This window comes from Condylura cristata, unplaced genomic scaffold (assembly GCF_000260355.1).
Source record: "Condylura cristata isolate star-nosed mole 26May11 unplaced genomic scaffold, ConCri1.0 scaffold00029, whole genome shotgun sequence".
Classification (NCBI taxonomy): domain Eukaryota; kingdom Metazoa; phylum Chordata; class Mammalia; order Eulipotyphla; family Talpidae; genus Condylura; species Condylura cristata.
The window spans coordinates 1,366,431-1,391,553 of NW_004567130.1; the positions used below are offsets into that span (position 1 = coordinate 1,366,431).

Consider the following 25,123-nt stretch of genomic DNA (forward strand, 5'->3'; position numbering starts at 1 on the left):
CAGGGACCTCTTTCGGGTGGCCCCTCCCTCCACGCCCCACCCTAGTGGCGGCTGTTTCCTGCAGGTGGCACCACTGGCTCACCTAGCAGGCAGGTTCCCGACTCTGCCAGCCTGGCCCGCAGCCGACTCCCTGTGCTTGACCCCCAGCCATTAGCGACACTGGCTATGCTGTGGCCCTTCCTGGCCGGCTCCTACCGAGCGCTCAGCCCTCCCAGGACACTGGGGAGGTGTGTCCAGAAGCTGCCGTCAGCGTGTGCACAGCGTGTGCAGAGCTCCCAGGCTATTTGCAAGTCAAGGGAGCCAAGGCAAACAGCGTCACACCTGCCCGTCGCTTCAGAGCCAAGGACCTGCACTCCCGAGCCCACACCTCAGGTGCAGCCAGCCCCACGTGGCCTCGGGGCCCGAGCTCTACGCCTGCCAGACCTGCACGCCCTCAGGGGCCCCCCCACCCGTGGGGCCCCAGCACCCTGCATGCTCACGGGGGGCTCCGCTGCCACCTCGAGTGACCCTGGCTGGAGTGTCCAGCTACCCACCTCGTGGGCCGGTGGCGTAGTTCAGGGCCAGCGAGGACTCCCGGGGAGACAGGCCCCGCAGCACGTCGGCGCGCTGGGCCATGGCGGCCGCCGCGTTGTGGTGCATCTGCTGCGAGGTGATGTAGTCGTTGATGATGGTCTGGCGGTTCTCCAGCGCGGCCGTGTCGGGGTAGCCGCGGATGAGGTACGGCGGGTACAGGTGCGAGTAGGTGGGGCTGGGTGCCAGGTGCCGGGGCAAGTAATAGGCGGCGGCTACGGAGGAGGGCCAGGTCAGGGCGGCCCCACCCCCACGGGTCTCAGCCCCACACACCCCCAAGAACAAAATCAAGGGCCTAGAAGTAAGAAAATACTTGTTCCCTGGAACACACGGTGTGTGTGTTGGCTACTGTCTTGGGGGTGGAGTCCTCCCCCAAGCTGGCATCCAAATCAGGGGCCACCAAAACCCACACGAGGTGATGCAGCCTTCAAAATAGAGGCGCCCCGGCTGTTCCTTGCTCTGTGCCGTAGTGGAGTGGCGGTGGGAGTGTAAAGGGAGGCCCCCTGGAGGAGGGAACCCAGCCTGAGGCTTCACTAGAAACCCCACTCTGGCCTCAGCTGGTCACATGAGGGGCTCTCCCCTCTGGGCCCCAAGATACCCCATCAGATTCTGGGGAGTCCCAGAGGGAATCCCGGCCCGGGGCCGGCCCTGGGGCTGTGGGCGTCTCTGGGTCCCAGGCGGTCACCTGCGTCGAGCGGGATCCCACGGGGAATGGCGGCGGGGTCGAAGGCCAGGGGGATGTGGCCGCGGTACAGGTCCACGCCGCTCACGCCCCGAAGCAGGTGCTCGTAGGGGGAGATGGGGTGAGGGTGGTGCTCGGGCACGGCGCTGTGCGGGGACTTGGCGATCTCGCGGGGCGTGGAAGTCAGCTTCCGGTCCTGGGACGCCTTGCTGGACGAGAGGCTGCCTGTGGGGACGGCAAGGGTGCTCGGTGCCGCAGCTGGCCCCCAAGCTCGTGTCCAAGGGGCTGAGCGCTGCGGGTTCTGGCCCAGGCCTCTCACTCACCCATCCGCTGGGCGCGCATCCCCTCTCACTCCACCCACTCACTCACTAGCTCCCGTCTCTCGCTGCCTCTGCAAAACGCACTCAGCCTTTCATCAACCAAACATGCCCGAGAGCCTCGCCTGCAGGCCAAGCTCCACCCTGAGAGCTGCGGCCACCATGGCGAGCAAAGCAGACAAAAACCCGGCCCTCACTGCACGAGAAAGATGTCTGCCGAGCACCATGTTGGGATTCCAGGGTGATGGGTGACGGAGTATGACACGTGTGGGGGCAAGGGGTGCAGAGACCCAAGGATGAAGAGACCAGTGCAGTCAAAGTCTGAAGGTGGCGAGAGAGGCCCAGCAGGTGCCGAGGCCCCGGGCATGGCGCGAGCGTGGGGCGGGGGCCGGCGGCTGGGCCAGACGCAGGGAGGACTGAGACAGCAGCGAGGGGCGGCCGCTGGAAGGCACAGGCAGGAGACGGGCAAACGGGAGGCCAACTTGTCAAGGGATTTCTGGCCGCCACCTGGCAAGCAGGGGCAGTGGGGGCGAAGGGGGGCGGTCTGGGGACGGGGGGCGCCAACGCGGACAGTGCTGAGTGCACTTTGAAGGCAAGAGGGTTAGCTGTGCTGGTTTCCGACAGGGAGAGCTAGGCGGCCTGCCCGGTGGGCGCCCAGCCCGGCCCAGGCACCCTCCCGCCGCCCCACGCACCCTCCTGCAGGCGTGGGGTGGGCTCCCGCGTGGTCACAGGCGAGCCGCGGGGCAGGTGGCCAGTGAAGGGCGCCCCGTGGTCCTCGTAGGTCAGGGGGCTCTGCCGCGGCTTGCCTAGCTCGGGCACGATGACCGGGGCTCCCCGGGTGATGGAACCCCCGGAGCTGCTGACGGCCCCCGGCCGGCACTTGAGTGTCTCCTCGTAGCAGGCACGCTCCAGCGCCCGGGCGTCCGCCATCACGTCCAGCGGGTGCACGGGGGGGAAGGTGCGGCCGGGGCTGCCGATGATGGAGCGCACATCGTGCTTCTTAGAGCCGGTGCAAGAGGTGCCCGTGTCGTACTTGAGCGGGGTGCCCTGGGGACAGGGGTACGAGCACCATTACATCACCTCTCTGCCCTGAGCCTCAGTTTCCCCACACGTGAGGGGGCCCAGCTCTCCCTCTGGGGAGGGGCCCGCAGGCATCGCAGAGTCAGACACGCCTGTTACCACCTACCCGCCCTGCACAGGCTGGAACCAGCAGAAGGCACAGAAAGGTCAGAGGTCAGCCCTTCAGGAGCAAACAGTAGATAGAGCGAGCCTATTAGGCTCTGGGTTTGCTGGAAGAAGGCTCAACACTCCCGTGTGGGCCAAAACCTCCCCCCTCTGGTCCGGGACCCTCCATGGCCCACCAACGCCAAGCTGGGAAATTCAACAGCAAAGCCCAGTTCCAGCCTAAGCACTGAGGCTTCAGGGTCAGAGGTGAGGGTGAGGTGTGAGTGTGCTCTCTGGGTAGGAAGGGCAGTTAGAGACGGGGTGGGTCACAGAGGAGAACCCTGCCCCTGCCTGGGAGAAGACCCCAGTCTCTCTGCAGGCTGGGCAGGCACTCAGTGGGGCCGGGTCTTCGCAAATCACAGCATTTCATATTCACTCTGCAGTGTCTTAATTACTTTCATAAAAGGGGAAACGCCCTAACTTTAAAAAAGAATACTGTAGAACAGGTGTAGAGCAGTTCTTGGATCCACAGTGACCCTTGGGGATGGCCTGTAATTGCCTGGAGGCTGAAAGCCAACTTCCTGGCATCAGACACTCCCTCCCTCTGTGCATGCCCTGGACCCCCCCTGGGGCCCCTCCTTAATGCTCTCCACCTGGCAGACGTGCCCCGTGGGCTCCTCCCTGGTCGCGTCAAGCCCCCTCTGACCACATGAGGTGGCTTCTGCCTCACATGATCAGAGCTGATCTTCTGCCACCGGTGGGGCCCCGTGAGGTGTCCCCTGCCGGTGGGAGATGTGGACAAGAGGAAACAAAGAAGCTGTGGACCTAGAGACATCTGGATTTGTGTCACAATGCCAGTGACTTGCTGTGTGACTCCAGGGCAGACACATGACCTCTCTGAACCTGGGTTTACTCACCAACAAAATGGGAGCCGTAGGGGAACTGTGTGAGAACACTGCTGTAAGGCTGAACAAGTGAGGGTCCAGGGCTCAGACCACTCCTGGCCCAGAGGACAGGCCCAGCAACACGGGCTCTTATCACAGCATCTTGCTCTGAGGCCTAAGCTCCAGGCTCCACGGCTCTGCCCTCACTTTCTTCGCCTGAGCATTGGAGCGACGGCACGAACCCCACAGAGCTGTAAGCGCAGCTTCAGGGGATCGTGCCTGCAAAGCTCTGGGCACAGAAACCAGAACATGCACGATGAAGGTCCAGGAACCAGCGGCCACGTGACAGCGGGCCTTCCGGCCTCGCTTTCACCGTCCCTGGGGGCCAGGCCCTGCCCTCCCTGCCGAGACCTGTGCCGTACCTGCGTGATGGAGCCCTCCTTGAGCGGCCGCGGGGCCAGGGGCAGCTCGGGCGTGCGCCGAAGCTCCTCCCGCGGGATCTCGTGGATGGAGCGGCCGGCCTCCTTCACTGTGGCCACCAGGCCCTCGTGCGCGGGCTTCAGCTTCAGGGGCCCCAGGGCCTCCAAGGGCCGGGCCTTGTAGGCTTCGGCCAGGTCCCGGGGGGGCGGTGGGGGTGGCGGGGGCGTCCCCTCCCGCTTCAGGAGCTTGGCCTCCCGGCGCAGGTAGTCTTCCTGGGCCTCCACGTAGGACCGTGGGATCCCTGGGGAGGGCAGGGGCACTGACTCTGGCACTGTGCCCGGCTCACCTGTCCCAACCTGGGGCCTCTGCACCCCGCAGATTCTGGAGCCAGATGACCCAAGTTCAAATCCTCACTCGCTGTGTGTCGTGACCCTCAACCCCAGCTGCTGTTTCTGCACATCGGAACAGCCCTGCCCTGAGCTCTCACAAGAGGGCACAGATAGCAAGCAAACTGCGGGAGGTGACTCCTGGCTCACCGCTGACCAGCTGGGGAAGAGGGGCGAGTTCTTGGACCCCGCTGAGGCCCCCCACCCCTCTAAGCCCCCACGAGGTGACACCCCGTGGCGCGTGGGGAGGGGCCAGGCAGGCAGCGCATGAGCAGACCGCATTTCGCAGCCTTGAGGGGGGAGTCCGCTTTCTCTGCTTCCCACCACATAAAAAGCATCCTGCGTCCCCAGTTCAACCAGCATGTGGGCTCTGGGCGTTTCCCCGCCTCCCCAGGGCTCTGTGGGGGCGCAGCAGAGGTGGCTGTACCTTGGGTGATGGAACCTCGGATGTGCGGCTGCTCCTTGAGGTGGTGGGGGCTGTGTCGCTCCGTGGGGATGGCGCGGCCCATGAGACCTGGAAATGGCCACGGACACCGTCACGGGGGCCTGAGCCGCCGAGGGCAGTGACCACAGCCCCTCCTCCAGCTGTCACCACGGCCGTCACCGTGGCCACGGGGGTGGTGGCAAGAGGGGCTGGGTCTGCACAGTCTTAAGCCCGGGCCTCAGAAAAGCCCAGCGTGGGTTTGCGCCTGTGGAATGGGGTGAGTCCCACCCCTGCGGAGGGCGCTGGGGGTGTCTGCCGCTCCTCTGCGCTGACCCAGCGAGGGCCACCCACACACTGCCCCGGGAGCCAAGCTGAGGTGAGTAGTGCCCACCTTCGATGCTGGCCGAGGAGATGGCCCGGCTCACGCGGCCCTCCATCATGTCGTAGGTGCGCTTGGGGGCGGCCGTCTCGTGGGCGGAGCCCGAGCTGCTCCTGCCGTCCTCCTTGGAGCACTGGGTCACGGACATGCCGCCTGGGAACAGGACACCTCATGCTGAGGGGTTGCCGTGGGTGCGGGGCCACACGCAGGGGCCCAGCCCAGGCCACCTCCTGTGCCAGCCCGCCCAAGGTCTGCAGGCCCTGAGGCCAAGGAGCCACTCGGCTGAGCCCTCCCCAGGGGGTCCATGGCCTGACAACCCCACCCACCAAGCAGTCTCAGCCGTGCGGGGGTGCCCCAGTGCCAGGAGATGGAGATGGCTTCCTGCGCCCAAGCCAGACCTGCCCGGCTCTCTGTCGGTGAGGAGCTGCACACCTGACCCACACCTGGCCAGCTGCTGGCGCAGGTGGCTGGAGACACAGCCTCCCGCTCCAGGCGGCCGCGGTCCTCGCCCACTCCCCACCCGACCCTGTCTACTGCCCTCGTTCATCCCAGAAGTGTAGGACTCAAGCCCGTTGTGCAGATAATAAACGATGGGATGCTCAAGAACTGATCGGGAGCCCCAGCTGAGACTGGACCCCGAATTCCTGCCCACCACCCTTCGACTGCCAGCACTCCCATCAGTACTTCCCAGGGCTCCTCCACCCCGGGCATTCAGGGGGGCCAGGGCCAGCGCTGGAGAGACCACCTGTCCCTCCGCTTGGCAAGAGGGAGAGGCGCGTGCCAAGCCTCTTCCCCCTCCCCGTTCCGAGTAAGGGGCAGTCGGGCATGGGTGGAGGCGGGCGAAGAAGACCAAGTGCCTGCCCGCCTGCTCAGAAGCAACTTAGGGGTGTGCAGCTGCCAGCCGCTAAGAGGGGTGTCCATTAGCAGCTCAATCTCCTCGCCCCTGGGTGCCCAGGGCTGCCAGGAAATTCCCTTCCTGGATCCCTTAACTCCTTCCCTGCCGTGGCCTTTGGTTCTGTGGCCAGCGCATAAGGGGGCTGGGCACTCAGTGCGGCTCGGGCAGAGGCTGGGCTGGCGTGGAGTGTCGCACTCGTCCTAGCCCTGCTGGGGCCACTTTCGGGGGGTCAGACAGCACAGCGTTTCCAGAGTGCTGAGCTGCAGACCCGGGGTGGGGTCCAGTTTCACCCTCTGAGACCCGGTGCAAGTGCGATTCTAAACTGGAGTTGGACAGAGGGAGGAGGTGGCTAGGCTGAGCCTGCACCCCGTGAGGCTGGTGGGGGGGAGGTGGCACACCTCTCTGGTGTTGCCTCCCTGTGAAGCCCCCCAAGGGTCTGAACTCCCCTCTCTCTGGCCCCGGGCCTCCTTTTCTGGAGAGCAGGAGGTGGCCACCCAGAGAGACCCCGTAGGCCACTATGCCTCCGGCTCCCCAGAGGGGAGGGGAGACCAAACCTTCACCCTGGCGCTCTGCCAGCTGAGGCTGATGGGAAAGCTGTGGACTGCCACACCTGTTTTCTCAAGACATCTGGCTGCCCATTAACCCTGAAGAGTGTAAGCTCTCCTGGCCAGCAGCAGAAATTCCCAGGCCTGGGGTGGGTGTCCCAACAGCTTGGGGGGTGAGGGCCCACTCTCACGCCTCACAAATGTGGTGCCTGGAACAACCACTGTCCTCCCAAGCCGCTGTCGGCTCTGGCAGCTCCTCCCCGGGCCTCCAGGCTCCGCCTGCTCCTGGCGGCGGGGGCGACTCACCCTCATAGGATAGCACGTGGCCCTTCTTGCCCTCGTAGATGACATGGCCCTTGGGCAGGCCATCTTCTCTGCGGTCCAGGCGGCTAGGACTGTCCTCGCCCACAATCCGGGTGATGGCGCCCTTGTACAGGACATCGGCGGGAGTGCCCTGGGGGCACACCAGACAGCACTCAGCACGTGGCCAGGATGCAGCACCACGAGCCAGGGCCTCGCGTGTCTGCACACATGTGCACACACCCGCACACGTGTACACAAGGGGGGGTGGGGCCCCAGAACAATCAATTAGAATAAAATAGCAGCACTGTTAGGTGACAGGGATCCTGGGCTCTCGGGATGTGTTTGCTACTTTAACTCAGGAAGCCACCTTAAGGCAGGCACCGTTATCATTCAGGCCTGTCTCGGGTGGGGGTGGTGAGGCAGCGAGCAGTCAGGGACTCTGGCCCCGGGGGTGTTGTTCCAATCTGTCCTGGGTGGGTTTACTTGCTCAGAACCATGACCTTCCACCAGTGGGATCACTGGGCTCCCCTGTGCTATGCCCAGGGCACAGCAGGGACTCCAACCTGGGCAGGACAGAACCTTTAGCTGTGACCATGGGCTTCTGGACCTCGGCACCGTGACAAGTGCATACGGAAGGGAGGGCCCCTGGGCACTGCACACCGCTTGACAGTGTCTCTGGCCTCTGCCTGTTGCCCTGCCTCCAGGGGAAAGTCAAAGGCATCCTAGAGATTGCCCAGAGTGTCCTAGGAGCAAAGCTGTCCCTGATCCACAAGCTCAGCCACAGGCAGCTTCCAGGCCCGTGAGTGTGGGAATCCGAACTCAAACGGAGTCACGCTGTGCTGTGTGACATCTGTCAAGTTGCTGTGCCTCTCTGGGCCTTCTTGCTTATGCATTGACAAAGCGGAAAGCACTCTGTGCCAAGATTCTCAAAAGCGCCAGGCACAGACAAGCTGTCCCCAGTCAAGATGTCTCTTCTCTCTGTACGATTTCAAGAGCTGATCCAAAGACAGGGGCTACTGTGTGCCAAGCCAAGTTCTGCCACCATCCCCACCCACACCCCACACCCCAGCCTGGATCCAGAGTCCGTCTCAGAGGAGCGGTGAATCCAGAGGGGTCCCCGCACACTTCCCGGAGCTCCGTTCTGGCCTGTGTGCACCCCAGGCGGACGGCTGCACCTGGGAGAGGTCTGGCGGCCACACCCATAGCCCCTGCCTTGAAGGCGGCTGACCCACACGCTGCACAGACAGACAGCAAAGCTGAAGGAGCAGGGGTGAGGCTCACAGCACAGGATGGAGATAGGGCCTCCAGGGGTCTGCGGGCGGCCCACACCCTCGAGCTGTGCTATTTCCTGGGAGCTCTGCTTGGGACAGCACAGATGTCCACTTGGTACAGTACAGATGCCCAGTGAGACTCAGGGTCCTGCCCTTCAGGACAACACCCTTCCCAAACCAAGCCGAGCCTCTGGTTGGGGCCAGGGAACTTCACCCTGACATGGGCAGGGTCTGGAGGGGCAGAGGTGTGACTTCTTCTGGCCCCCTGGAGACAGAAACCCTGGGGCCCTGTTTGTCAGCCCTGCGAGTGTACGGATGTGTGTCAGGGGAGGGACGGGTGCCTAGGCATCACCCGCTGGCAGCCAGTGTAGGAGAGAGCGTCACCCTCGCAGGGCCTGCCAAACGCCAATGGGAGTTGTGTGAGCGAGGGGGCCCTAGCACCCGGAAACGGGCAGCAGACCACTGTCCAGAAACTTCAAGTATCGGCCTCTAACTCCAGGACTTCATGACAATGATGCTATTGGCCATACTTGGACAAAAGGGGAAACTGAGTCAGGCTCCATGGCCTGAGCTTTCTGGCTACACATGACCTCACGTTTAATCTGAGCCTTGGTCTTCCCATCTGTAAAATGGGCTGAGAGGGCTGGCCACCCACTTCAAGTGTCTGTTTAAAAGTGAGAGGGGAGCAAAGAAAGCAGGGTGCGAAAGACCCCAGGAATGGGTGGGGCTGCCCAGGGCCTAGACACAGAGAAGGCCCTCAGCCTCTAACATGAAAGGGGTGTGGAGTGGGGGCTCACAGAGGGGCTGCAAGCCCTTGGGAACTGAATGGCCTCACCTTAAGGCACCAGGGCCCAACCCTGGCATGGCACATCCCACAGGCCCTCCGGCTGTGTGTCAGGCCGGGAGCCCACAGGACCCTTCCCTGAGAGGCCACTGTCCACCAGTGTGCGCATCCCGGTTGCATCCCGGTTAGCCCCATGTCTCTCAGAGGACACTGAAGATGCGGTCCAAGCTCTCGGGGTGATAGAAGCCGTGTCCCTGCTACCCGGCTGAGCCCGGCTCAGCACCCACCGTGCCTGAGCCCCAGACAGGACCGAGAACCACAGACCGACTCCAGGGCTGACACCCTACCCGTCTGGGCAGGCGGCCACAGGAGGATGAGCTGCCTGCTGCTCTGCCATGGTCAGGGTCAGGGCTGCTGCGGGCCCCACCTGCCCCAGACACACCCCAGGACACCTACGTGGGTGATGGAGCCACGGTATGTGATGGGGCTCTCGGAAGGCACCCTTGTGCTGGGGATGCCCTTGGTGATGCTTCCGCCTGGCACCGCGCCCAGAGACGTCCCTGTAACACACGAGACACGGGGGCTCAGTGGCGTCCACAAGCCCTGCCCCCCCACAGCCGGGCCTGCGGCCACCGCCAGCCTGGCGTCTCTGCACACAGAGGTAGTAGATAACACGAGCAGGGGTGCTGGCCCCGGGGACACGGGCACTCATGCCCAACCCCCCCACCCTCACCTCTCAGCACAGACGTCTCCTGGGCCGTGGGCACCCCCAGGCTCTCCGGTGGCCCAGCCTGGCCCCGCGGGGACAGCTGCTCCTGCTTCACTCCGCTAAAGGGCACTGGGGACAGGCAGGACAGTGAGCACGCGCGTGGGGCAGGGGCAGAAGGCGCTCCCCGCAGCAAGGTGCAGCATGCCCTCCCTCAAGTTTGCTCCAGCGCTGTTGGGGGCCTCCCAACGGCTTCCCAGAGTCCCGTGGGCCCAAACCCCTTACATCGGGCTACTAATTAAGGTGCGGTGGGTGAGAACCTTACCCAGCTTCTTGGGGTCCATGGTGAGGGGCAGCCCCATCGCCGTGGGGCCCACGGGGGCCTTGGCGTGCTCTGAGTATGGGACGTGGAGCTGCATTGTCCCTGACTGCGGGGGCAGAGGTCAGGGGTCACACAGGCCCCGAGGAGCTGCCACCACACCCCCAGCTCAGCCAGAACCCAGACACCCCCTTTGACCAGGGCCCAAGAGGAGAAGAACCTGGGCTGGCAATGCCCAGGACTTGCACCTGGCCCTGCTGCCCTGCTGTGCCGCGCTGGGTGAGATGCTGCCTCTTTGAGCCTGACCCTCTCCCCTGGAGGTGCCACGTGACCCAGTGCAGTGTGACGGGCACGGTGCCCACATGTGGCCTGGGCAAAGACAAGGCTGGGCCCTGCACTCAATCACGTCACAGGAGGGGAAAACGAGGGGCAGAGAGGTTAAGCAACTTGCCCAAGGTCACACAGCCTGATAGCAGAATCATGTGCTTCACGGCCCCCAGGGACCTCTGAGGTCCTCAGGGCCTGGGAAGGGCTCCAGTCAGCTCATCCCCAGTGTGTGGGTGCCTGCCGCCCACCCCAGCATCACAGGTCCCAAAGCCCCCACTTAAAAGGCACTTCACAGGCCAAAAGAGGAAGGGGCTGGTCGTGGAGCAAAGCCACACAAGAGCTCCTGGGGGCTGTCCCTCCGGCCTCACCTGGGGGATGAAACCCAATGGTCTCTCGAGGACGCTGGGGTGCTTGGTGGAGGAAATGAGGGGCGGCGGGTTGGAGATGGTGGGTGCACGAGGCAGGACAGGCCGGGCACTGTCATGGAGGCCCAGGGGCAGCGGGTGACCTGCGGGGCACCAGTGTATCCGTCATGGGCTTCTGGAAAGGTTGTGCCCCTGGAGACAGCTCCCTGCCCAGGCAGCCCTGCTGCGGCCCTCCAGCCCGGTCCAAAGAGCCACGGTTCAGACACCACTGCCGGGAAGTCTCCCTCCGCCCTGCCCCAGCGCTCAGTTCTCACCCCAAGTCCAATTCCCCAGGAGGACAGAAGGGAATTGCTTTAGAAGCTCTACTGGTTCATACCCTCCTCCTGCCTTGAGCCTTCCGGGGCTCTCCACGGCCCCAGGACAGTCTTCACCCCGACATGGATTTTAGGGGCCTGGATCTGGCCCCTATGGTCTTCCCGGGCTCTCTGGGCAGTGAGCTGCCTGGTTCGGGTTTCCTTGAGTCTCACCCGCTCTTCCTGCCTCCGACCTCTGTGCTCACATAGTCCCCGCCGGCCATGTCCTGCCCTGTCCCTCGGGCTTACTTACCAGCCCACCCGGCCCTAGGAATCAGCTCTGCTTAGGTCCTCCGCTGACTTCAGACCACCTCAGCCAAGGCTAGGCCACCCCTACGCTGGCGGGACCAGCAGCAATGGCAAGGCAGAAAAGGCCCGTGCCTGGCTGTACCTGCGTACCACCACAGCTTCCTCCCTCCACCCTTGGCCTCTGCCCGTGGCCCACTCTCAGCTAGCTCAAGCACCTCTTATTGCTCCCTATGGCCAGGTCCTGCCACCCCAAACTTGCAGATTTCCCTTCCCTCCTCCACCAACCAGACCACCCCCAGGCCCCATCAGACGGCAAGCAGTGGGCCCCTGCGAGCAGCCACGCCCAGAGCCGCAGGCTTTGCGGGGCAGCTGAGGCTGAGCTACTTACCAGGCGGGGCGTAGGAGAAAGCCGAGGGATCAGGGGTGTGCGGGGAGGCCTTGATGACCTCTCGCGGGGGCACGGGGAAGGGCAGGCCTGACGTCCAGCACAGCGGCTCTGTGGGCAGCTTCTGGCCCTCCGCCGCGAAGAATGCTGGCTTTTCTGCTGGGAAGATGAGCCCAGGTGTCAGAGGGGTGGCAGCCAGGCCTCGGAGCCCGGCACCCCAGCCACCCTGACTCAGGCAGGCCCTCCCTGCACCCCGGCGCCAACTTCAGGCTGGGCCGGGCCTCAGTCACCGGTAGCTGGGGTCTGTGACACCCAATCCCAGGCAGCGGAGCGGACACAGCACCAGCACCTGTGACCCTCTGCTTAGCACAGTGCATCTCGGGGGGTGGGGTGGGGAGCTGGGGTCCTTGACAGCCTGAGATGAACCTCTAATGAGGGCTGGCAGGTGGCATGAGGGGCTGCCACTGGCCCACAGCTGGTCACCGAGGCTGGAGCCTTTGGTCACTGTCCCCAGCTGAGCTGAGTTGCTGCCACAGAAACTGGCCCACAGCCTCAGCCACGCGGGAGACAGCACCGAGCAGACGCTTGCTGCTGGTCTGCGACAGTTGGAGGGGTGGGGTGTGGACGGGCGAGGCCTGCGTGGCGGGGTGCACTCGGGACCTCCATCAGGCTCGTGCACGCACCTCTCCCAGACCTCGGTCAGCGCCTCAGGTGGGCAAGGAAGAGAAGCACCAAGCCTGCTTTACAGAGGGGACCCCAGGCCCAGACAGCAGTGGGCTTATGTGAGGGGCCGAGGAGTGCCCGGCCACACTGGATGAGCCCCTCACCCCAGCCACACAGCACCGGACAGCATAGCAGGCAGGGCCTCCGGCCGGCCTGCTCCCAGGGCTTCCCGCACGCTCCCTCATCTCTCTCGTGGCGCCCTGCGAAGGCCGACCACTAGCCCCTCTCACAGGTGGGGGAGCGCTCCCTGTTCACAGGCCTTTTTGCTGCCCACGAGAAAAGTGAACAGTGGGCGCTGGAGTCTCAGCCTGGGGACAGCTGGTCCACACTGCCACGGGCCAGGCTGTAGCCTGCACGCACAGCCGCCTCTGCTGGCCTCTCACTCTGCTAAGATCTGGCCTACACTGGACCTCTCCCTTGGCAGTGGTGTCAAGGTTGAGGACCGACCAGGGTGAGATGACCAGTGGCAAGCCGGGAAGGCCAGAAACTTCCATCCCTGGGAGGAGAAGGGCAGCCCATAGGCCTTCAGACCAGCAGAGGGTTGGGATCGACTTGGGACGCCTGCCCTGGGCACAGCAGCGGGGAGCGGGGTTCTCACTCTCCACCAGCCCCATCAGAGGTGCCTTCACACATCGCCCAGGGCTTGAAAATTCCACGGAGGAGCTGGGGATGGGGCCCCTCAGTCCAGTCCCCAGCCAGTGAATCACCTGCAGCTCACTCTGGCTATGAGAGGGGTAGCCGGTGGGGGGAGTGGTTTTGGGGGAGGAGGGAACTTCCAGTGTTGGAAGGGAAACTTGGGGCCAAGCCAAGCCAGGTAGGTGGCTGAGACCCTGGAGACACAACTTGTGCTGCACATGGGCCCTGGGGAGCCCGAGTCTGGGCTGCACCGCACCTCTGGGGCTTTCACAGAGCCCAGGGACAAGAACTGAGCATCAAGTTCACCCCCAAAGGGGGGTGCTGGTGCCAGGGGCCCTAGCCGCCATGGGAGCCCTTCCAGGAACCAGCAGGCCCTCAGCCATGCAGATGGGCCAAGTGCCAGACCCCGAGAGGCTGGTGGTGGCTCACCCTCTCCCAGGACAGGACCCTAGCTGGTCCTGGGTGGTGCCCGCTACCCGAGGGTGGTTCAACCTGCTCAGATCCAGTACAGGCATGCTGTTGGGCCGGGAAGCTCTTACTCCGAGGCCAGAGAGAGCTCTGCTAAGTATGGATCACATCACATGCCCCACGCACCCCAGCTTGCTGCACCCAAGCAAGTCCCTGCACTGGGGCTGGGCCCTCCACAGCCTGATCCCCATTTTCCTCTGACCATCTCACCAGACCACTGCCCAGCCAGTGACACACCGAGCTTGTTCCCACCCCAGGGCCTTTGCATCTAACTGCTGCCTCTGCTGGGAATGCCCGTCCATGACTAACACCTTCTTTCCTCCAGGATACCCTGGCCCTAGCCTGCCCACCACTCACTCAGTTCTGTTTCTTTTGTTGCAACCTGCTCCAAAGTCACCCTGCTTCCTTTACACAAATGCTCCTCACTCCCCAAAATAGCAGGGGCATTATCCTGCTCACTACCTTGATGGGGCTTGGCAATTTCAGGCACCCCACAGCTGGCCCGGCCGAGCAGCCACGAGCCACTGCAAGCTGGCCAGGTGGCGTGCCCACGTGTGGCAAGACTTCCCAAACCTCAAGTGGGCAGGCCAGGTGACAGGGAGTCTGTCCAGCCGGCCCGTGTCACTTGGGGGAGCGCGGAGCTCTCCTCCTTCAGAGACGGGACTGCTCTTTGTCCTCAGACAGGCATGCAGCCCCACCCTCCAGGAGGGAGGCTCATGGCCACTGGCCAGCCTGGCCTTCTAGACAAGGAGAGATGTGCCCAAGGCAGGCTGCACGGGCCTCTGGAGCCTAAGCCTGAGCTGCAGGAGGCAGGGAAGGGCCGACGGCACCCACTGGCTGCCAGGCCAGTCTGGGAAGGGGGCCCCTTTGGGGACACGGGCTTGGAATTCCTTGGGGCCCGGGGGCTGTGGAGCAGAAAGGGGATCTAGGGAACACGGGGCCATGCCCCGCCCATCTCCTGGCCTTGAGCTTCAAGTGGAACAATAAAGGGTATCCCGGGCAGGTGCTGCACTCAGTCGCACTGTGCCCAGGGACCTCAGCCTGGAATAAGGTCAGCGTGCGGGCTGGAGGGGCATGTGTCCTTCCTGGCCCCAGAATGCTACCGGCAGGCGCTGGGCCCCAGCTGCAGTTCTAGAAGCTCATGTGTGAACTGAGCCACATGGACTCAGAGGCCAAGCCACAGACTGGCTTCCACGCACCCACTCTGCAAGGCATGCAAAGCTGCCAATGTCGAGAAACTAGAAGATTCCAAATGACAAGATGGACTTCTGGCTTCTCTTGGAGAAGACCCCCAGGCCCAGAGTGCCACACGGAGACCTGGCTGAGGCCATTGTGTGCCCGTTTCAGAAAGGGCGCACGTTCACTTCCCGTTTGCTGCAGTCCCCACCATCCCCTACAGCCTCCCTCGCTCCTTCCTGTCTTACTACCACTCTGCACTACAGACTTGGAGTTTGCAACAGTTGCTCTGGACATGAATGTTCCTTGCTCTGCTCAGGGGCACCTCACTCCCCCTGGCCTCTCACGCACACACACTTACCCTCTTTCTCAGCAGGAGGCACAGGGCTCCTGCTTTTGCCTCGAGGGCTGCTGCTGGGCTGTTGGGGGGTGTCACTGTCTGGTTGCAGGTGCTGTGAAGGCAGCGGGGCAGGGGGAGCTGGCTTAGGGGGAGCAGCATCCTCCCGGGAGGGCTCATGGACTTTGGTGACCTGCTGAAGGAAGCAGAGAAGAGTGGGCACCTTTGCAGGGCACTCAGGGGCCACAGAGATCAAGACAAGGCTACCTGGGCTTCCCCATGATGCCAGCCTGGAAACCAAGGCCCAGACGCGTGGCAGCATGGCCCAGGGTACGTGGCTCAGGGGTCAGGGAAGGAGGCTTCCACAAAGCAGGTAGGGTGCGCCATTTCAGCTGCCTGACGGTAGATGGCGGATGGGAGGGAGACTTCCCACCCCTCACCCTCCGTGCCAGACCCTCCCCAAGCCCAAGTCCCTCCTGATCCCAGAGAAATTGGCACTGAGACCGATACCCTACCTGGCTGGCAGCACAGGCTGGCTGTCTGTGCCCACCACCTAGAAGCCCTGCTCCTTTCGGTCTCCAGCCCACAGCCTAGCTCTATCAGGGACCCAGCTACAGTGGGGAGCCCAGAACCCCCTCCTGGGGCAGGGACAGCCTCAGCTGGAGCCAGGGTGACCCTCCAGGGGCTGCCCGCTGAGTCTGAGAAGCTTCTAGGAGGGGCTTCCATAAAGTTCACAGCTACAACACATGGGGCCCCCACCTCTTTTTCTAAGGTGCTGGGAAGGCCAGAAGGACTTGATGCCTCCCCACAGTCCAGTGCCTGGTCTGGGGGCTCTGGAAAACCCTGGGTGGCTGAGGATAGGTGGCCCCAAGGGTGCAGGTTCCTAAGGTATGGGAGGAGCGAGGCCGACTGGCCCCACCCAGCAGGCATCCTGCCCCAGTCAGCCCCACTGTCTCCACGGGGATTTCTCTCGGAAACAATGGCCTCGAAGAGGGGGCCCAGGGGCTCGCTGGCCCCCACCCAGCTGTGCCCTGGCCTGATCTGCAGTCTCTGGAGCAGGAAGGGAGGGTGGTGCCAGGGCCTTCCCGGGTGGGGCAGAGGCAACCTGGGGCATGGGGCCTGGGCACTCACGATGGGGGGGATGGCGGCGGCACGCTGCTTCAGCTGCTTCAGGTCCAGGGGCTTCTGGGGCGAGGCATTAGCCCTGGTGTCGCTGGTCGGGGTGAGGAGGCTGGGTCGTGGGGACAGCAGCCTGGGGGGACACAAGCGCCAGCTGTGGCTCACAACCGGCCTCTCCAGCCCTGCACAAGGGGACTTGGGGGGGGGCGGGCGGCGGGTGTATGCTAATGTCTGTGAGTGAGGAGACCAACCCAGACTCGGGGGGTGGGGAGCACCTCCTCAGGTCCACATAGACCCCCGCCGCCCCAGCCCAGAGCCAAGAAACCAGGATCCAACATTCCCAGGGTCGAGGTGGCCCCAGAGAAGCCCAGCCCATGACACCACACGTGAGAGCCGAAGAATCAACCAAATAAATTCACCACCCAGAGATGAGTTTCTGGGGTGCCAGGGCTGGGCCTTGGACACGGAGCTGAGTAGACTCCACTCTGGGAGACGGAGCGGGGGGTTGGGGGCGGGGGAGGGGTGCAGCCTCTTAACCAGAATGCTCTATAACTGGAAGATGCCCGGCCAGTTGCTGAAGAGGGCAGGGCAGGGCAGGCAGGCTTTGAGGATTCTACAATGCCCAGCAATGGGCACGCACCTGGCCATGATCCCCTTGTTTCCCTGCCAGCATAGGAGCCAGGACAGGTGCGGCGCCAGCCCGGCCCTTGGAGCCCCTTGGCCACCCACCACGCACTGTGCTGCTCCCCACGTGGCTCTCGACTCCCTCCTGTGGCCTGCTGTTGCTGAGCCCAGGGACTGGGGTACACAGAGTGGACGCAGGTATGGGCACCGGGGGCGATGTCAGCCAGCGCACTCGAAAGACTCGGCCCTCACCAGGAGCTGCGGCCTCACCTGCTGATGCCTCGAACGGGCAGCCGGGCACAGCCACTGCCTCCACGGAGCCAGGAATCAGCACAAGCCACAGCACAGGGGGCCCATGTGTGGCCTTGGCACCCTGACTCCCGCGGGGGAGCCCAGGGACCCGTGCCTCGGGCAGCAGCCTCCCGCCAGCATCTGCCACACGCTCGGCGGAGCGGAGACAGACGCAGACCAAGGTCATCCTGACTTCTGCACACCCCCGGTCCTCCCAGCACCGGCCGCCCCGCCTCCCCTCGCCGGCCCCTCCCCTGGCACTCCTAGGACCGCCCCCAAGGTCTCGCCCAGAGGCCTCCCTGGAGCTCTGCCCTTCCTGGCCCTGAGCCTCACCCCACAGCCATCACCTGCCCCCCCATTCCCTGCCTCACCCAGGCCCCATCCCTCCCAATTACTTATCACCCTCCACGCAAACCAGCTGTATCCACAAATGTCGACTGAAAAACAAACAGGCTGCAGCCCCTGTGCCAACAGCCCAGTGGAGTCCCTGAGCCTGGCTGACCCACCGCGGGTGGCGCCGGGCCGGAAACGCGCCCCACAGAACTCCTTCGTGAGAGAGCACGGTGGCGCTGCTCCCGCACACTGTGGGCCCCTGCCTGGCGGCACCTGCTCCAGCCAGGGAAGCACTTGGCCCAGACAGCTGCTCCAGCCAGGAGGGGCCTCAGCACCCAGCAGGGGCGAGGGGGCCGAGGCCACGGCAAGTCCAGAGACTGACGCAGACAGCGGGCCGGGGTAGGGCCAGTGGGCGACTGCTGACAGGCACAGCGTTGCAGGGTCATGAGAATGTTCCGGAATTCAGTCGTGCAGATGGGCTCACAGCCATGCATGGGCAGCAGGGATGGAGCCAAACACGGAGGTGGCAGGACACAGGCACGCGCCTCCCATCACTTACACACACAGGGGGCCCTCCAGCACCACCTCCCGGGTAGGGCCCTGGCCCCCAGGCTTCCCACACGCCCCGGACCTCACTCACGCATGTCCCTACTGGCCCAGTTTCATGCTTGTCGCTCTCACGACTTACAGAGGGTGTGTATGAGCACCCTGGACCCCAGAAGCCAGCTGCCCTGGGCCTAGCATGTGCCCAGCACACACAGGTGCCAGCCAGCCAGTTACAGAAACTGCTCTTACATTCATTCAAAGCCCAGAAGTCCAAGGGCCAGAGGAAGAAGCCACACTCCGGCCTCCTGCACCCCCACTGGAACAGGAGGGCAGCCCGCTAGCCACAGGCTGTGGGCCTGGCAGCTGGAGGCAGAAGGCTGGGTGCTCGAGCCTCACCATCAGCCCATCTTCCAGGGCCAGCCCCCACCCCTCCAGCGCCAGGCACCTTCTCTGGGAACTGGAATGGGGAGGGCGGACAGGCCAAGGCCCTGCAATCAAAGCCGCCATCTCTGGTCCTTGGCCAAGAAGACTCCCAGGCAGAGCTGCCGGCAGAAGGTGCTGGAGTGAAGGTAGAAGAAGCCTCCCAGGCAGGGGCTAGGGGAGCGAGGGGCAGTCCTGAGTGTTCACAGGGCACACGGTTCGCCAGCTGGGCAGGAAGAGGACAGTGGGCAGGTGGCCAGGACCCGGAGTCGCCCAGGAGGCTCCGCCGTGCAGCAAGCCCTTCTGGGAGGCCAGGGCTGCCAGGCCAGCTCTGACGCACCTAACTTGCGTCCCTCGGCGCCCGCCTGGCCCTGGCCCTACACAGCCGTGGCCAGGGGAGGAGGCAGTGAGGAGCGGCGGGCTGCAAGCCAGGAAGAGGTCAGCAGGCTGGCCTGGGGCCAGACTCACCCCGAGGGTGGGGGACCAGCTTCAGTCACTTGGGGCACGACAACCAGGTGTCCTGACTCCCAGCCCAGGGCTCCTGCTCCCCAGGGACTGAATGCTGGACACTCAGGCAGGAAGAGTGGACGGAAGCCAGGCCCAGCTGGGGGAAGAGACACGTCCCTGGAGGGGCTGGTGGGGAGGGGCTGGCAGGAGCCCATGGGGCATTAGGCCTGCCACAGGTTGGCAGGGGGTGGGCGGTGAGGTGGGGGGTGGCGGGAAGCAGCACGGCTGATGGGACTCAGGGCAGACCTCCTGGCTCTCCAGCCAGGGCGGGCCGGGGTCCTCGGCAGGGCCCCCGGGAGGCCGCCTGGCTGCGTGGCTGCCCCATGAGGTCAGCATCCTTCCAGTGAGAGCAGGATGGTTTCCATAACTGTCCTTGCAACTGGCAAGGGCGGGTGGGTGGGGCGCTGCCTGTCCTGACCCCGTTACCAGGCCAGGACAGTGTGTGAAGGGTAGGCTGGTGGGTGAACTCAAGAACTCTGCACCTTCAGAACCTGCTGGCCAGGCCTCTGCTGACCACAGGGCCACCCACCAGCTCACCATTCCTTGCACCCACAGGGCCGCCTATTGGCGGCAGCCTCCAGCAGCACCCAGACACATGGCCGACACAGCCACCTCCTTTTGTGAGGCACACGGGGCCCAGGGAAGGCTAAACAGACCTGGTTTGCACATGAAATGCTCTCAAACGTGCTGCTTCAACATGCTGCATGGTGAATCCGGGGACAGAGGAAACTTATGAGCGAACACGCCAGCTCTGAAAGTCAGATTTTCCTCCCTTTCCTCTGCCCAAACTTTTCCAAGACACAGCAGAGAGCAAACAGACCAAGCTATTTTCAGTCAAAATAAAGATGACCCTCCGGCCCCTCCGGAAAACGAGCTTTGGGCTGTCCAGATGTGACTGGGAGAGGGTCTCCCTTCAGCCCCCAACCAGTGGCCTGAAAGCGGGGAGCCCCGGTCCTGGCCAGGGACCCTCGAGCATGGGAAAGGAACCACCAGCAATCCCTGGAGACCGCCACATCCCCATCCCAGCCCTTCTCCACCTCCCCTGCTCCCCCGCCAAACCACCTGCCTCAGGCTGACCTGTCACCTCCACCGGGACACAGCAGCCACCTGCTGGCCACCCCTTACATCCCCTCAGCCAAGTAACTCCCACCCCTCGGCGCAGGCAGAAGCTCCAGCTTCTCATCGCCCAGAGAACACAGCAGCCACCATCCAGCCCTCGGGCCCCGCAGGGGCCGGTGCCACTCCACTGGCTTCCTCGGCCGCTGGTCCCCCTCTGCATCAGCCAGGCGCTGTCTCCCTCCCCACCCCACAGCCGAGTCTTTGCACCTGTTCCCGCCATGCTGAGGATGCAGTTGCGCCCCCCTAATCTAGGTCGAGCCCTGGGAATGCAACCCTAATTGGAAACGAGCTTTTGCGGAAATGACTATGTTGAGATGAGTTTATTAGGGTTGACTCCAACCTGGTGGCCATTGGCCTTGCAAGAAGAGGGACAGCTGGGGACAGACCCAGAGGGAGAAGGCTGAGGATGGCGGCGCAGACACAGGAGGGCACAGCCAAAGCCAAACACGGCTGGCAGCTGCCGCCAGCAGCCCAGACGCAGGAGGGCCCCTCTCGAGGTGGTGGGCAGCTCAGCCCCTGCCCACTCCTGCTGGCCTTTGGCTTCCCGAGGGCAGCCGGGACACCGGCCCAGGCTGCCCGGCACCCACCCCAGCCTCCGCACGGCCCCCTCCGTCCGGGCCCTGCACTGCCTCCGCCGCCTGGCCGGCCACCCCGCAGCGCCTGGCCGCCTCCCTCACCACCCTGGCTGGGGGCGGCACCGGAGCCTCAGGCTGCCCCATCAGCCGGTGCCCCGCCGCGCCCCCAGCCCACTCACCTGTTCTTGTCGCCCCCCTCGGGCTCATCCACCTCGTCGGCGCTGCAGGTGGCACTGGAGTCACTGTCCTGGGGGGCGCCTGAGCCCTTGGCCGAGGGAGCTTTGGCCACGGGCCCGCCGCCCTCCTTGCTCTCCACCTTCAGAGCGCCCTCGGGCACAGCCTCAGGGCCCGCGTCTGCGCGCCCCCGGGCCTTGTCTGGCCCTTCCTCTGTGGCCTCCTCCTTGCACTCGCTCTTGACTGGCTCTGCGGGGGCCGCCTCCCCAGAATCCTCGGTCTTGCCCACGTCCAGTGCCAGCTCTTGGGTCACAGGGGGCTTCTGCTCCTCCCCCTCCTCCACGGAGGGGGCCACTACGGCCTCTTCTTCCTTCTCCTCCTTGGGGACCAGAGGAGGGGGTGCAGAAGGCGACGGGGGCGCTGGTGGGGGTGTGGGAGGGCCGGTGGCCTCGGGGGTGGCAGTAGGCTCAGTGGGGGCTGGGGCGTCCTCGGGAGGAGGGTTGTGTGGCTCAGCGGGCGGCGCGTCGGTGCCAGGGGCGGGCGTGGGCTTCGGCCCGTTCTGCCCCGTGTCCTTGGAGGTCTCGGTGCGGGGGGAGGGGACGCTTTCAGTGTCTGAGCTGTTGTTGACCGCGGCTGTGGGAGGACAGCAAAGAGGGGGTGAAGGAACCCAGGGATAGGAGGTAGGCCCGGTCTCCCCAACCTGCATGACCTGGCTCTAGGGCAGGAGCCCTGAGCCCTGAGGTGCTCCACACCAGCACCCCCAGACGGTGCCCCAGGCAAAGCCCCCACCCAGTGCCTGCTCTCCCACTGCCTTCTTCCAGACTCACTAATGTCCCACGCAGGACGTTGGAAGATGGCCCCTCCAGAGGCAGACCTCGGGCCAGGGTTTGCTGGAGGGTTGGGAGGGGCAGGGACTCCACCCTTCATTGGTGGCTCCTGGAGAAAACGCTGCACCCCGGCTTCCCATTTGCAGAATGGGGATGCAAAAACTCCTATCCCTTAGGTACATGAGCCAGGACGGGGCAGCATAGGGGACCCAGAGCCCACTGTCTACCAGCATCGGGATAGGGACAGAACGACCTGCGCAGGGGTCAGGACACCCACAGCTAGCCCACGTACCGCCTCCCACAGGGTGAGACACAGCGGGTGCAGAGTGCAAGGGCCAGAGCCCTGGGCCGCCGGCCTGCTTCTGCAGCCTTCAAGCCACTGCAGTGACTTTCTCAGGTCGCCACTGCCTCCATTCTCAATAAAATGGGGGCACCAGAAAGCCCCACACTTGTCGTTGGCAAAATCAAGCCAGGTAAGAGTCACAGGTGCTGAGTATACCAATGTGCAGGGGAGAGCCAGGGAACAGCATGGGGAACAGACCCTACACGGGAACGGGGGAACAGAGGCATGCTCACGGAAGTGGGGCCCTCGCCGAGCACAGTGACTTCAGGGTCCCCCTCAGCCTGGCCTCACTCCCACCCCCCAACCAGACGGCTGTGTTCATACCTGAGCCACTGCATTCCCCTCTGGGTGCCTCGTTCCCAGAAGCATGTAAAGCTGGAAGGAAGTGAGAGAAGAGTTAGAAGGAGGAGGTGGGAACAGCGGTGAGGAGGGAGGAGGCTGGTGTGGCCGGGGATACTAGGAAGGCAGCTCTGCTGGTCAGTGTCCAGGCTGTCCTGCCGATCCTCAGGCCTGGACCCTCCAACTCCGAACACAGAGCCGCCCCCAGTGACCTGCAGCTGTGTGGCGGCCTGTTCCTGGCTCACAGGACCCTGGACCTGGGTGCTGGCCCCAGGTGCGGAAGGTCGGGGAAGGCCTTGGGGTGGCTTGCCCCAGCTCACCCTCAGAAGCAGAGCCAGGCCAGTGGCGCTGGCAGGGGCTGCGGAGAAGCACCCCCTTCTACCTTTGCTGGCCCGCTGCCCCCGCCTTGGCCGGTCCCACTGCGCACCTCCCTCGCCGGCCCAGAGCGGAGTCAGCCCTTTCAGAAACAGCCCAGTGACCGTAGCACCAGGCCCTGTGGGCTCTGTGTCGGCACAGAGAGTCCTTGGAGCCTCTGAGACAGGGCATCACCCAGTCCCATGTGCAGAGGAGACCGAGGCACCAAGAGGCAGCCACGGGCCATGCCGTCTGGGAGCACCTCCCACCCCCCAGCAGTCCCAGGCCCTGCCCACATGCAGAGATGGAGGGAGAGGGAGCCATGGTCCCCCAAGAGGCTTAGCCCCCACGTCTCAGCTGCCTGGTCACATACACATACTCCCCTCTGAGAGGCTGGTCTGCATCAGGAGCTTTGAGTGCCAGAAGCACTGGGGCCCTGAGGCCACCCCGCTCCCCGCCCCAAGCACGGCAGGCTCAGTAGGTCTGGCCGGGCCCAAGAATCAGCCCTGGTAACAAGCTGGGATCCTGGTCAGTCCCCTCACACACCCGCTGTGCAACAACGCCTGCTTCCTCCTATGTAGATGGGGCGCAGCACCTCCTCCCCAGGTCCCCGGATGGAACCAGGGATTTGTCTGAGACTGCTCTTCTCACAACCACTGCAAACACGGAAAGAACGGGGCGCTTCTCCTGCCCCTGAACTGACTCATGTCCAGCCCAACGGCTCCTCGGGAGGGGCCCCAGGGCAATGGCTGTTTTTTCCAGATGGTTCCACTGGGACACACTTGGGCCGCAGCCCAGATCCTCACTCACCTCTCCCGTGCCCGTCACAGCACACGCTGGCCGGGCAGAGCCCCAGCCCACCAGTCCGACACCCCACATGCATGGTTCTTCTCCACCTGGAACTGTCTCCCCAGTGGCTCGGAGCCCCGAGTGGGCCCACAAGCCCCTGCCCTGGTTCACTGCCGCTGAGCACGTGAACCCTCAGCACAGGGCGCTGCAACCACAGCTCTTTGGGCAGCTTCTGTGTGGGTTTTAATGCTGAGCTGAAGTTTGGCTTCCTAACCCCCCAGTATGCATGGACAGCCAGGCCGGCCGGGCGGGGCTCCTGGCCGAGCCTCCCTTCTCCTCTGAGTCCTCTCCATTTCCCCAACCGCAAGGACCAGAAAGGCGTAAGGCTCATTAGATGCTGGTCAGCCCTCACCGAGTGAAGGAGCCCCAGAGCCTGCAAGGAGGCCACCCTCGGGACACCAGGCCCATCTCGACTTGAGACAACAGTAGCCAAGGGGCCTGACTCCCCCTCTCTGACCAGGAAACAGGGTTCGAGTGGCAGCCAGGCCATGGGGCTGATCTGCACACGCCTGGCTGAGCCCGGTGACTCATACCTTCCTCCCCATGTTGGCAGGAGCTCGGGAGTTTACTGCAGACAGGCAGACGGGCACAGGAAAGAGCCCAGGGCAGGTGGCAGGGGAAAGAAGGCTCCATTTACCCAGAACTTGAGCTGGGCTACTCGGGGCCGGGCGGTAACAGGAGAGACAGGGCAGCCAGCCCAGTAAGGGCTAGGTCTTCAGAGGTTTCATGCCATGGGGGGCCGGGGGGGGGGGCGCTGACCCAGGCAAGGGAGAGGGTGGGGGTCACAGGTAGACTAATTAGTGGTCAGGAGTGGGAGGGGGGCTGGCCCGTCACTGTGCAGCTGCGCTGGGAAAGAATTCACTTAACGTCATCATCGATAATTGTATCACCTTCACCACCATCGCTACCATGATCCCCACCACCACCACCTTCATCACCTCACCGACTCCATCATCTTCACCACCATCACCTCCCTTTTCATCATCTCCACCACGATCACTATCAGCGCCACTATCACCATGACCTCCACCACGATCACTAACACCACTACCATCACCTCCATCACGATCACCTCCATCACCTCCATCACGATCACCTTCATCACCTCCACCAACACCATCCCACCTCCACCATCACTATCACCTCCACCACACCATCATCTTCACCATGACCATCACGCTCTCCCTTTGAGACAGCCGGTCCTTTCCCAGAAGGACCCGGACATCTCAGATGGGCTCAGCCCCTGCCCACAACCCAACCTCACCTTCTGCCTCCTCTACCATCTCCTCCTCGTTCCCGCTCACGCCGGAGGCCTCCATCTCTTCGTCTTCCACCACGGGCGGGAAGGCAGCTTCCTCGCTGGCGGCGGCGGGAACTTTCTTCTTCTTCCTCCGAGCGTTCCTCTCCTTCTCCTAGGGCACGGGCAGGTCAGTGGCTGTCAGCCCGGGAAATCCCCATGCCTGAGCCCTCACCACAGCTGCGAGGGACAGCAGTCCCGGCCACATGGTCCTGAGGGCGCCCTGCCCTGCTGCGCCCCAGCTCCCCCCACCAAACTCGCCAGCGGTTATTTTTACCAAGAGCTTTGTTCTCCCATCCTGTCCCAGATCCCCCAGGTGTAGGCCGGCTTATTGCCGC

The 25,123-nt window shown here is 64.1% G+C and overlaps 1 protein-coding gene across 1 annotated transcript in view; it reads right to left on the reverse strand.

Annotated features, from left to right (window-relative positions):
• The window catches only part of NCOR2 (nuclear receptor corepressor 2), a 170,433-nt gene that overhangs the window by 12,547 nt on the left and 132,763 nt on the right, over window positions 1–25,123 (reverse strand). The window contains exons 21-37 of the mRNA XM_012730934.1: window positions 24,753–24,900; window positions 22,271–22,321; window positions 20,782–21,409; window positions 16,200–16,320; window positions 15,093–15,261; window positions 11,732–11,887; window positions 10,745–10,884; window positions 10,056–10,158; window positions 9,758–9,862; window positions 9,481–9,584; window positions 6,973–7,120; window positions 5,239–5,379; window positions 4,851–4,937; window positions 4,040–4,338; window positions 2,262–2,616; window positions 1,256–1,477; window positions 534–785 (exon numbers count right to left, since the gene is read on the reverse strand). Coding sequence (XP_012586388.1) covers window positions 534–785; window positions 1,256–1,477; window positions 2,262–2,616; window positions 4,040–4,338; window positions 4,851–4,937; window positions 5,239–5,379; window positions 6,973–7,120; window positions 9,481–9,584; window positions 9,758–9,862; window positions 10,056–10,158; window positions 10,745–10,884; window positions 11,732–11,887; window positions 15,093–15,261; window positions 16,200–16,320; window positions 20,782–21,409; window positions 22,271–22,321; window positions 24,753–24,900 — 3,229 coding nt within the window. The remainder of the gene's footprint in view (window positions 1–533; window positions 786–1,255; window positions 1,478–2,261; window positions 2,617–4,039; window positions 4,339–4,850; window positions 4,938–5,238; window positions 5,380–6,972; window positions 7,121–9,480; window positions 9,585–9,757; window positions 9,863–10,055; window positions 10,159–10,744; window positions 10,885–11,731; window positions 11,888–15,092; window positions 15,262–16,199; window positions 16,321–20,781; window positions 21,410–22,270; window positions 22,322–24,752; window positions 24,901–25,123) is intronic.